We start from the raw sequence: 12,173 nt of genomic DNA, 5'->3' as shown, positions 1-12,173 counted from the left end.
ATAAAAGAAGGGGCCTGGCAGGTCCTTTCATGCCTTTTTATGCAACTGTCATTCCTTAGAGCTCACTGCAGAGCAATGCTGCAGTGCTGCTTTTCTCTTATACTGAATTAGCAGACATCATCTGATGTCATTTATTAATGGAGGGAGAGCTGGTGTGCATTAAGAATGCACGTGCACATGTTTGCATTCACAATCAATGTACATGTGCATGCTGGGAGCAGCCGGCTTCCAACCAACACCTCCGTCCTATTCTTTTTCTCCCAGTTGTAAGTGATTGAGTATGTTTGTCTGACAAGGACAAGGAAGGGAGGATCTGCTGAGAGTACAGATTTGTGTGTACTGCCAGCTGCCGGTCAGCTACCAGATAAACAGTGTTGGCTGATTGGAGAGGACAATCTTTAAATGTGCATTTGTAAAACTGTCGTCTCTATCAAACACAAATCAATCAGTCAGACCAAATGAGTTCAGGGGAATGACGAAAGTCAATGTATCCTTACAAGCAGTCATTGTTATTTATCATTTCCAAAGTTCGAAACCAAAGTCTGCTCAAAAAGTTTAAAACACCCTGGAAGTTGTCAGTGACAGGTTTTTTTTTCCCTTCTCTTGATCAACAGTAAAACACTAGAAACTTCTTTCTCCCCTTATCAGCTTTAATAACCAAGAACAAAATGCTGCCTGGTTAGAACTGGTTTTATTCTGTTGAAGAGTGGAAATAAAAAGTATCCAACAGGCTTCGGTTATATTTGGAAAGTAGTCACCCCAATGTATTACAGCCAGTCCTGCTGAGTAAATGCTGCTGCATGTTTTTCTCCTTTCTCTTTGTCCTAATTATGTTGAAGGAAAACACAATCTATCTCCATTATTGAAGATACAGTAGGTCCAAATGTATGGGCACCCCCATTTTTTGGAAAAATTGCGATGAAATGCTCAATCCAGATCTGATCTGGATGAGTCCATGGGGTAATTGATTAACCAACTCAACATAACTGAGTACAATTTCATAAAGATCGATCATTACCAGCCGAGATATGAATTATTAAAATGTTGCCAATGGTGAGATTTTTTTTTAACTGACCCAGAATCAGTATATTGATCCAGATCACCTCCAAAATGTAATGGAATCTTCAATGGCGTATGGTCTATCTTTGGTTAAAATTGTCAAAATCTTTTGAGTACTTTTAATATAATCCTACTTTATGAATAAATAAATAAATGCTGGTGAAAATATTATCTCCTTGGCGGAGTCATTTAAAACAATGTGGTTAAGCACTGAAAACCCTAAAATGTGTAGATTATGGATCAGTTATTTGAAAAAAACAAGAAACATGGCTAAGTTAGCGGCAACTTCTTTAAAAGTCCTTCTTAGCACGTAAATAAGTTCCCTTTGTTAGAAGCAGCACCGACTCCTTCACCTGCTCTCCCCTTCATCCTTGAGCCGTTATGAACTGCTCAGTATGCTGAGGGCTACAGCAGGATGCTGAGAGGCAAGGGAAGGCAAACATTGACAGGGTACTTCCATTGTACTCTCTTCCCATTGCAATCAGGGCCTCATTTGGCTTTCCCACAGTCTGAGTCACTCCTTTCCAACAACACCTCATGTGGACATCAAACTGCATTTACCCTCTCCTATATAATTTCATGCCAACGTCTTCCAAATGACAGACAGAAGGAATTTGTGTGCCAGGGAGAGTTGACGGTTGGCAGGTATGGGGCAGAAACAGAGTAGATGCATATCATATCTGTATTGATTGTTTTAGAGGACGACATCGCTGTTTCCTCGCCCTTGTAGTCCTTGGAGATCACAAGTGTGGCATCCATCCAGCTCCACAAACGCATAAACCATTTAGTGAGGCCATGCTGTCAGAGAGGACAGCTTCAAGCTACCCAACACGTGTAATTGGGGGGATTTTCTGCGACGCGTCATGCCAAAGAAAACATCCCTGCTCAATAAAATAATTGGAATGTCGAGAGCTGCGTTGTTGGATGCTCGTAAGGCACAAAACAAAATGAGGACGAAAACTGATACGATATGTTGCCCTTTTTTAGACCAAAAAAAAAAAAATGCAACCACAAGTGCACACGTACACATGCACAAATCTCTGTCACTGCAGATGAGATAAATTGCAGAGAGCTTAAAACACATTGGATTTTTCCATAGATGACAATCTCTGAGCTATTTCACACTGTTGGCCTGCTTTACAGCGAGAGGCCTTCACCTGGCTCCGTCTGCCTTTACAGCAGGGAGGAGGTGGAGCGTATTCGCTGGCTGTGGACATGAAACACGGGGCAAGCTCATTGAATCCACACACTGCTGTGAAATGACTTTGAATGAGCTTCCAAAACAAAAGCACGAGCACAAGGTTGGAAGTCTGATTAACATCTGCTCTGCCTTTTCTTTCTAAAGCACACCTGAGCATATCCGGAATTTGATTTATGTCACCGCCGGGGACACGGCACGTCTGATGGGCAAGCCCTGACTGCTGTTTACACTCTGGTTATGTCTGTATGTGTTGGGAAGCTAAAGATGTATTTAGAGTTAGACACAAGGCTTACCGTAGATCCCTTGGGCATGGCAGTCTCATCCACAAGAAGGTAAAGGATATTCAATGCCACCATGAGAACTGAGATTGTCTGCAGACAGGGGAAGGTAAAGATTTGTTTACACACAGTATAATTACAGAACCATTGATGAAATCCTCAAACATCCGCAGCTGAACTGAAGAGGCAGTGCTGATCTGCAGCTACAGTGATGCATAATAACCTCCTTGTGAAAGTAAACTGTTCCAACATGGTGGTTGGTGTGGTAGCCAGTGCGCCTTATCCAATCTTATCAGCTGATTAAAATACAAACAAACATTCATTTACTGCCATTTATTTCAAATGACTGTACTTGTAGGTAGTTATTCTGCATTGCCTTAAACAGCCATTACACTTACTCAGGCACATTGTGCCCACCAACCAGGAGATGTGTAGCATTCATACACAACCTATGGTTCAGTAAGAGGTCAGGTGTGAGCACTCACCGTTCCTGTGAGCAGGATCAGCATCACTATGGGATACAACAAGTTCTTCTCCCATCCTGAAGCTTTCTTTCTTCTCTCTGAGATTAAACGAGGTGAGACACAAACTTCAAAGATTAAATTGGCCGTTACGAAGCACATTCTACAGATCGTTACCCATGGAAGATTTCATTACATTTTGGAGGCGATCAAGATTAATACACTGATTCGCTCATCATTGGCAAGATTTCAGAAATTCATATCTCGGTTTGTAATTGACGGATCTTTATGAAATTTTACAAGATTGTGTCGGGTTGGTTCCTCATTTCCCCCATGGAGCTTCATCCAGATTGGAACCGAATAGTGAAAAAATAAGGATGCCCAGTTGGTTGGACTTATTGGATCATTATTAATGGAAATAGAAATGTCTGACAAGCGTGGTGGTAGCGGTACCATGATTATGGTACTGATCCAGATAACTGACAATATCTTTAGATTTGCGCTCTCTGAATGCTCTTTTTTATTTGAATTCTAAAATAATAAGTAGGTTTTGGTTGTATTTGGTTTTGTTTACAAGGGCGGTATCAAATTGTTTGGTGACAACACAATCCAACTTCAAAGGTTTGATTCCAATTCATAGGACTCATGTTGGCATTAAATGGATGGGGGAGGTAGCGATGTACATCGGCCACCAATGATAAGCAGGGTCACCAAGTTCTCCTCCTTGGAACGACAACACACTGCTTTGACAGTCATCTTTTAATTACAAATTTGCCAATGTGAAACTTGCTCAAATATTGTCTGTATTTCCTGCTTCTAACACAAAACATGTTAGGACTAAATGTTCGCTCCATATATAATTCATCTCACCTATGGCTGTCGTGATAAAGAGACAGTCAGTCACTCAACCTTTTGTTATGGCTGATCATAGTGAGTGAATGTGTCGTCTGTCGGCAGTGCAGTCACAAATGTAGGTATTGGTGGAAGCCTGTAGGCTACATGCTTTACATCTTCCAAACATCTCATGTCTTCTTACATTGTGTATGTGCCCGTCTTTGCCTTATTGACTTTCTTTCTCTGTTTCCAACCTTGTTAGGCCTTTTTATTCTCAAAGTGCATTCACCCAGCCTGCCTGAGAAGTTTGCCAAGTGCACTTTATATGCACCATCCTTCTAAATTAATGACATCACTAAAAGGTTTGCTACAATATAAAGTTTGCATCTTGTCCAATATCCTAAGTGCCTTTGTGCTCTCCTCCCGGCCCCCACCTGGCTCCCCAAAAGATTCAGCCCTCATTTATAATATCCTAAAATGGATGGAAAATTATCAGGCACTTCTGGTCTGAGTTCAAATTAAGAAATTAAGGTAGATGAGAAGAAAGCTGCTGCCTGTCAGCAATATGTAAAAAAGCAAACCTCCTTGAACTGTATTTCCATAAGCACTGGAGACAAAATCAGCAAATACTTACCTAGTTTATTCTTCTGATTTCTAATATTGTCCAGATCTTTGTTGAGCTGGTGAGTAAAGCTTCCTCTGGGATGTGTGTGCAATGATGATCCTACGGGAAAAGAGATAAGAACAATCAAAGCTGCTGCGACTATTGACAATCCTAACGAATTAGTAATACACATTATTTTTTACATACGTTATTAAGCTATGTTTCAACCAAAAGAACTCATGCTTAAAGCTGCTGGACATGAACATTTTTAATCAGATAAGTCCATAGTGTAGGCCTACATAGATCAATAAACCAAAGACCATTTGCTCGAGAGAAAAAAAACAAAAAGATGTAAAAGGTTGAAGTTGCTGCTCTTTGTTTTGAGCGCCACCGTTTATTGACATTATCGGAAAAGTTTCACGCATTGCATTGTGGGGTCGCGGAGACTGATGCATAGAAGTGTTTTTTTACTTTTATTTCAATATTACGAGGAATACCGGGAACAAAAATGGTGTTGAGCTAATCACTGTCCTCTTTGTCTGGCAGTAAAACACCAGAAATCAAGATAAGAATTAAGTAAAAAAACACTTCTGTGCATCCGCTTACAAGACTTCACATACCAGAATACAATGAGTCAACAAACGGAGTGTTCACGGTGGAGATGAAAAACTTTCAAGCTGCAATTTTTAACCTTTTACATCCATTTTTAAAGCAAATGATCTTCGATTTATTGATCTATGAGGTCTACACTTCATCTTTATCTGATAAAAAATACTTGTGTCCCACAGCTCTGAAGTACACTGCAAAGTTGAACCCTATCATCAATGATAGTAATTATAAACTGAGGACTTATTTTAACGCCAGTGCATCAGTTCTCACAATACAGTGACATACCATCTGCTGGGCCATTTAAACTTTTATTAGGTTGTAACAATAAAAGCTTTTTGCAGCCATTTCTTACACACTTAATGTGATGAGTGTTAACCTCTCACTCTATTCAGCCAACTGCAGCTCATTCTTCAGCAATCTCATCAAAACAAGCAACTGTGCGCAGAACATAACAGCGTGATCTCGAACAAGCAAAAATAATCCTGTCTGTCAGGAGCTGTATTGCACATGCCACGACTGGTTGAGTGGGCTGGAGAAGACAGCCAGGGATTCTCCAGGAAAACCACAGAGCCAGCTCATTTAAGGCTAATTTATCTATTTTACTCAGTTTTCCTTCCAGCTCTGAGTACTGACAGGGGCTCCTCAAAGTCACAGAGGAAGGGTATCCTTTTGCATCCCCCTGGGGTGATTGGCAGATCAAGACCAATTAGTCCAATGTTACACCATTACTACTGTGCAATAAAAATACCATCTTTCATCTTCATTACAGGAGTGAAGGACCAATCACTTTGATCAGACCTTTTTTTTTCATTCCCTCTGTTATTAGAACACGCCCTGTCTGGTAGGGTCTAAGTAGGTAAAAGAGGGTTAACAGTACATGTGTGTGTGCCCTCGGTGGGAGCTGTCCTACGATCTGAGCCGGGGGAACTCTGAACCCTCCGAGCAAACGCAGTCACAACACAACAGGAAATGTCACGGATAGTTCAGACTAAGCTTTACACTTTGCTTTAGGGGAGTCAAACCTGGCAACCAGGAACATATCAATCACCTGTGCAGGTAGCACATCCAAACATAGGCTCATACCTCATACACAATTATTCATAAATATTTTGCTCACATCTAAAAAAGCATAATCAACAGCCCACTAGGGATTATGACAATAGTTTTCACAAATTGCATGTCACGATACGTTGCGATATATCACGATATGAAAAATAACTAATTTCACCTTTACAAGTACAAAATGGCATAAAATCCAATTTTTTTTTTTAACTTGCGAGAACAAGTAAATGGTCACTCACTGTAATTCAAGAACCAAAATAAAAAACAAGTGGTAAGTTTATCAAACTGTCAAATAATATTTTTTCAAAAGTATACCTTTTGCTTCTACAACAGATTATGATTCTGTTAAGTTCTTAAATTCTTTAAAAAGAATAAGAAAAAATAGTAACCACATACATCTATAAAAGTGCCCAGTATGTTTTATGAAAATAAAGTGCAACCAACTTCCAAGATAAAATGCATTGAGGAGTGAAGTAGTTTAATAATGTCTGATGTGGTTCACTGACAACTAGCAACCGGATGTTTACGTGCTATACATATGTTAGTGCTATTAATTTATTTATTTATTTTTTCATTAAAAAACATCATTTCAAAAATGTTTTTGGGCAGTTTTTCACCGATGCAATAATCACACAGGGAAATATCGCAATATATCGGTTAAACGATTTCTTCTTACACTCTTACAGCCAACAAAGCGCAGTACAATCAATACTTCAAATGTTGCACAGGAATATCAACTCCAGTGTTCTCAATGACCTCAGCCCAAATTCTACTTGTATATATTCCTCCTCTGCTTCTCTGGCAGCATCAAGCAAGAGACTGAGTTACAGCGCAGTGGAGATGCTGAGTGAGGCGTCTGGCAGCCAGGAAGCCTGGAGTAATTTAACATATCCTCTCCAACTGTCTGCACAGTTGAAAATTACGTCATCCACAAATATGCTAAGCACCATGCTGAGGCAACAGCCAGACTGGCAAGGTCATTGTGCCGCATAGCATCTGGACAAGAGCTGTTATCAGCAGATGAGTGTGTCTTGGGGAAGTGATGGTAGGGGGTCTGTCAGCCTGTACAGGTGTGTGCATTATATAGCCTGTTTCCCAGCATTCAAATTGTGTAATTTAATGGTACAAATGTTAAAAAAAAATACTGAATAAATGATGAAGGCCATGAAATCACATCTCTTTAATCATGTTGATCTTTCTAAGTTAAAACTGAAAATCACATAATCCTCATTAGCAGAAGAGCAACTAGCTAAAACTGCTAACTCATCTAATGCATATAGGTACTCATAGTCAAACTACTGACTTAGAACTTCCTATTATTTATAAGGGCATAACGGAGACCATCCTGCATTCTACAAAAGAGCGTGTCCTAGCACTTTAGCTGTACCGACACACACCATTAATAAATTCATTAAACAATACATTTATGTGCAAAAGCAACATTCCAGTGCATCATTATGAATGGGCAATTACAATATAAGTGAGGAAAACAAAAGGCTCAGACTGATACACAAACAATATATACACCAACAAATGAGGCATAGAGTCCACAACAACACATGCTAACTGCCCAGTAAAGGAAGCTGGGTCCAGAGCTGACATTGATGAAGCAAGAAGACACTATTAATCGCTTGTGAAGTGTGTCCGGTGAACTAAACCTGAACTGCTCTCCACCTAATGCCCTCACCACATCAAAAGAACCTCACTTAAGGCTTCAGTTTCACCTTCTGGTGACCAGGAATGGCTAGAATTTGCATGTGCATACGGTATGTGCAACAAAACAATGCGTGATAAGCAAAGGTTTGCGCTCCACCCAGCAACATCATTTCATTCCCACCCTCTGAACAGGAAAAAGAGCAGCGGCCTGGCCTCTGTACACACATCGACATGTTGACCGTGGTTATTTTTTGTCCCCACTGTGACTTGTAAAGATCAAACACACGAGCAGATGATAAGGGAAAAGATTACAATTATTCTATGAGTGAGTTCAAAGTGAGGCCGTGTGGAATGAGCCCTAAGAAGAAAACAAAACAAAAAAAACCTACGCATTGGTGGCAGTGTGTGGAGGAGGCCAGCCTCCCTTTGAAAAACAAGCATTATCAGGGAAAAATCTTTCCTACCACCCTGGTTTGAAAGGATGCTCATCCTCTTCATTGACTCCCATCTGTACCTTTGGTTGCATGCTTGAGTTAATATTAAAGTAGGCTTTGGAACTTCGCCCAAAATACTTCCTGCTTTTTTCTTTTTAGATCTTTCCACGTCAGGTAAGAAATTTGGAAACCGATGCATGGGTGTCAAATGAAAATGCAGGCCAAAATAATAACATTATCGTCCTCAAACGCTTTAAACTTTCCCTTTAAGCCTCCTTCCAAAGACAACCACAGGCTGCCTGATCTCCACTGAGAAGTTGCTGTTCTTTAATGTCCACAGCAGTTAGCCAAAGTACTGAAGATATATTTAATTTCCAGCCTATTAACCAGGCCACCATTCTTGGCCTGACATTAAATGAAGCAATCATTTCACCCACAGTGACGGTTACATCACTGTCTTAAATGGATCCCTGAGAAAAACTTCCTAAATGTGAAATATGGTCCTTAAACCAGTGTCTCATTAGCTCTTTAGCAGAAAGCAGAAAGAGTAGTACGGTAGTAGTGTAATGTGTGTGTGTCATGTGTAAGTGAATAGTGAATGTATATGTGCCCAGTTGAATCCTCAAAAGTAATGGATTTTACTGTGGCCCTCTCCATCACACCCAGTGGGGCAGTCGGCCCCTCCTCGCCACTATAATGTGCCAACACGTCTCCTACAGACATACCGTTTAATCTCCTCTGAAGGGCTTCCTCCTGCAAATGGACGCAGTAAATCTGCTCATCCAGGTCCTCGAGGATCTGAAGGGGAGGGAGCAGTGCAAGAGGAGATGAAATGGGTTATAATTAGGCCTGAAGTGGGACTGGAGCAATGGCAGTTGGGAGGATGAGTTGGTGATGTATTTGTGGTCCTCCTCATGCATTTAAACGACGGACAGAGATCCTTTAAAACTGAAGAGTAAAGGGACTCGGATCTGTTAAAGTTCATGCCTTTAAAGGTCTGACGTAAAAACCATTCAATAAACCTTTCCCTTTGACTGAACCAATTAAATTCTGAATGATTACTTACAGTGGGTTTCACGAGTAACTGGCCCATGACCGTAAACATTCTGGACAATCCCACAGGTGTGCACACTGCAGAGGAAACAGTGTTATTTCAATAGAAAATCCTCAACCCAATAAAAGCTACATGTGCTTTAAAGGGAAAGGGATTTAAACAGTTAACTTACTTAATAAAAGCAGTCCACCCATCAGGGATATACAGGAATAGAGGTATGGCAGATAGAATTCCCAGAGATCTAAAAGAAAAAGAACAATCCGTTAGGAAACTGGGAAATTTAAAACAAGACTAAATATACTGTAATATATAATATCCTTAAAATGTACCATAGAGCGACTCCATACTGGCAGCATCATTGTCGATGAGCGCTGACGCCACCCACACAATACCCAGAATGAGCAAAGCAAGCAGGAAGAGCATCACAAAGGTCTCCAAAACACGCGACCTAATGCCCTGAAGGAGAAAAACATGCAGGTGTATTAAGGGCCATTCATTGATTATTTTTTCTTACTGCTGTCAAAACAGAATGAAGAATGATGCACTACTAAACTCATCTATCCTTCCTGGTAAAGTAAAGCTAAAAGCTGTTTTAAGGTGAAGAATAAACTAAATTCTTTTAGCATTGGTGCCATTATACTTAAAAACTGGCAAAGGTTTTAACTCTTCTGTGGATTCTATAATGATAATAACATTAAAAACAACCTGATTCTTCCCAAGTTTTTGGAGATTTTAAGCTTCCCATTGATTTTATTTGTTGCCCCATTAATGTTTTGTTTAGTTTGCTTTTTAAATATGACTAAATGTCTAATTATTACAATAAATGAAAAAGAATTTAGTTTATCACGAAAAGTACTCAATAAGTATTCCTATGTTGACTGAATACATTTTCTGCATTTAGGACTTGTAATTAAGTATATTTAAGGTGACATTTGTACCCGTTAAATAAAAATAATAACAATGCTGGATCTCCTTGACATGCAACATGCTGCATTCAATGACTGAGTAGTGTTACACACAGAAAATATTTCGAATGGTAAACTTTGCAACAGAATAAACCAAAGTCTTATCCCAGATTTCAAAGGTTTTAACAGATGTACGAGAAACAAACCTCCTCTCTAATTCCACCTCACTCAGACTTCACAGCACTATTTCCACTCACAGCACAAAAACATGACATAAACGCTCCCATGGATTCCTGTGTAAAATAGCTCTTTTATATACACATATTGTGGTCTATAAAGTGCTCTAACAGGGGCTGGGGGTGGCAAGAGGTGAAATTAAAAAAGAGGAGGGGGACTGCTAGAAGGAGCTGGGTCAGCTACTGTCTGCGATCAAGAGCAGACCTCCCATCTGGGGTTGATTAGGAGCTGCTTTAGCACCCCGGTCATGTCCCAGGCTGCGCAGACGAGAGGGTTTTGGGGTAATTTGGGTTTTCCGGGTCACAAACCGCTGAGTGGTTAATAAAGTCCTCCTCTACCTGTTCACACAGTTTGCAAAAACTTCCTCCCTGCAGGAGAGCAGAGTTGTCGAGTACTGTAAGATCGATAGGCGCCCTCATGCACATGTTGGTGAGGCTACCAGGCATGGAGTAACTAGGGCTCTCTGCTTTTGGGAGTTTCTACCTAAATTGGGTACATATGAGCAATTTGTTACCAGCTAACATAATGGCTGTGCGGCTGCTGTTCAGTATTTGCCAACAGGTACATGAAGGAGGTCTCTCTTTGAAAGTTCCCCTTGTTAATCAACAGTGCACTTTATGGAGTGGCAATGATTTGAATTCTGATGATTACATTTAGGAAATGTGCTTGTTCCTGAGTAACATTTTAGGCCACCTGTCCCTAAATATTGTCATTCCAAACACTTTATTAATGTAGATCTATCGTTTAGGTCACTGATATATTCAGTAAGGATTTACCACATATTGTGACAAGGCTTTTAGTCCTTTATTCTAACAATAACTTAAGGATTAAGGGTTATTTCCTTATTATAGCTCAGGGGTTCTCAGTGAAACTTGTTTGGCTCAAGTACCCCTGCTCTCTATTTTCTAAATCCAAGTACCCCCTTTGTCCAGATACAAAATCTTTCTCAGAATACTACTACAAAAAAAAAAAAAAAATGGAACAAATGAGAAATAACACATTTTAAAAGAAATGCAATTTTGAAATAAAATGAATGAAACAGGATTTATTGCCTCCTGGAAATATTTGTTTTTTGTTTTGTTTTGTTTTTATAATTTCCGTTCATCTCTGCCCAGGTTTGGGACTAAGACTAGCACTTGTATTTTTAGTTCATGTTCTAATCAAGATCATATTAATCAAAAATACAAATTTCAAAGCAACATTTGTTTCATGCTTTTATTTGTTAATTTTTCACTGTCTGTGCCATTGCGTACCCCCATTTGAGAAACACTGTTATAGCTCATCAATTATAAAAAATCTCTGTGAATCTTCGCCAAAAGCTTCAAAATCGTGTCTTTCTACCCCTCACAGCTTTATTCTATAGAAAAGAAGCTTAAGCGAGTGAGGGGGTAGAATTTTCTAGCATAAAACGGAGTGTGGGCAGGGTCTGGAGTGCCCCAGTGTGGCTAAGCTGGACACTGCAACCGTCTGACAGGTACTGTCAGAAGGAAAAGCTTTCGTCAGCATGAAAGAACATGGATACAAGAGAAAGATGTAGATTTGGATGCAATACGTTGAAACGTTGCACGCAAGGCTGCTGTAAAGAAGGCGTTGGATAAACAAAAAGGGGCGAGAGAACAACAGCTTGGGACTGTTGGTGGAGCGCAGTCGACGTCTGTGTGCATCTGGTTCCCCAGAGGTAGAAGAGGTGAGAGAGGAGAGGGATGCTTTCAGGGACTACAGTCACGTCCCACACGCGCTCTCTTAAGGATGCACTATGGCGAGCCGAACCCGCTGGCC

General features: G+C 40.2%; 1 protein-coding gene across 2 annotated transcripts in view; it reads right to left on the bottom strand.

The window, feature by feature from the left end:
* lmbr1 (limb development membrane protein 1) overlaps positions 1-12,173 on the bottom strand; it is a 37,304-nt gene that overhangs the window by 12,073 nt on the left and 13,058 nt on the right. For both annotated transcript variants that reach the window (XM_028433973.1, XM_028433972.1), the window contains exons 6-12: positions 9,582-9,708; positions 9,425-9,493; positions 9,265-9,329; positions 8,924-8,996; positions 4,468-4,557; positions 3,024-3,100; positions 2,554-2,631 (exon numbers count right to left, since the gene is read on the bottom strand). In XM_028433973.1, the coding sequence (XP_028289774.1) occupies positions 2,554-2,631; positions 3,024-3,100; positions 4,468-4,557; positions 8,924-8,996; positions 9,265-9,329; positions 9,425-9,493; positions 9,582-9,708 (579 nt within the window). The remainder of the gene's footprint in view (positions 1-2,553; positions 2,632-3,023; positions 3,101-4,467; positions 4,558-8,923; positions 8,997-9,264; positions 9,330-9,424; positions 9,494-9,581; positions 9,709-12,173) is intronic.

This window comes from Gouania willdenowi, chromosome 20, assembly GCF_900634775.1.
Source record: "Gouania willdenowi chromosome 20, fGouWil2.1, whole genome shotgun sequence".
In the NCBI taxonomy this organism is placed as follows: domain Eukaryota; kingdom Metazoa; phylum Chordata; class Actinopteri; order Blenniiformes; family Gobiesocidae; genus Gouania; species Gouania willdenowi.
Note: the sequence above shows the minus strand (reverse complement) of the source record. Positions and strands in the feature narration are given on the sequence as shown.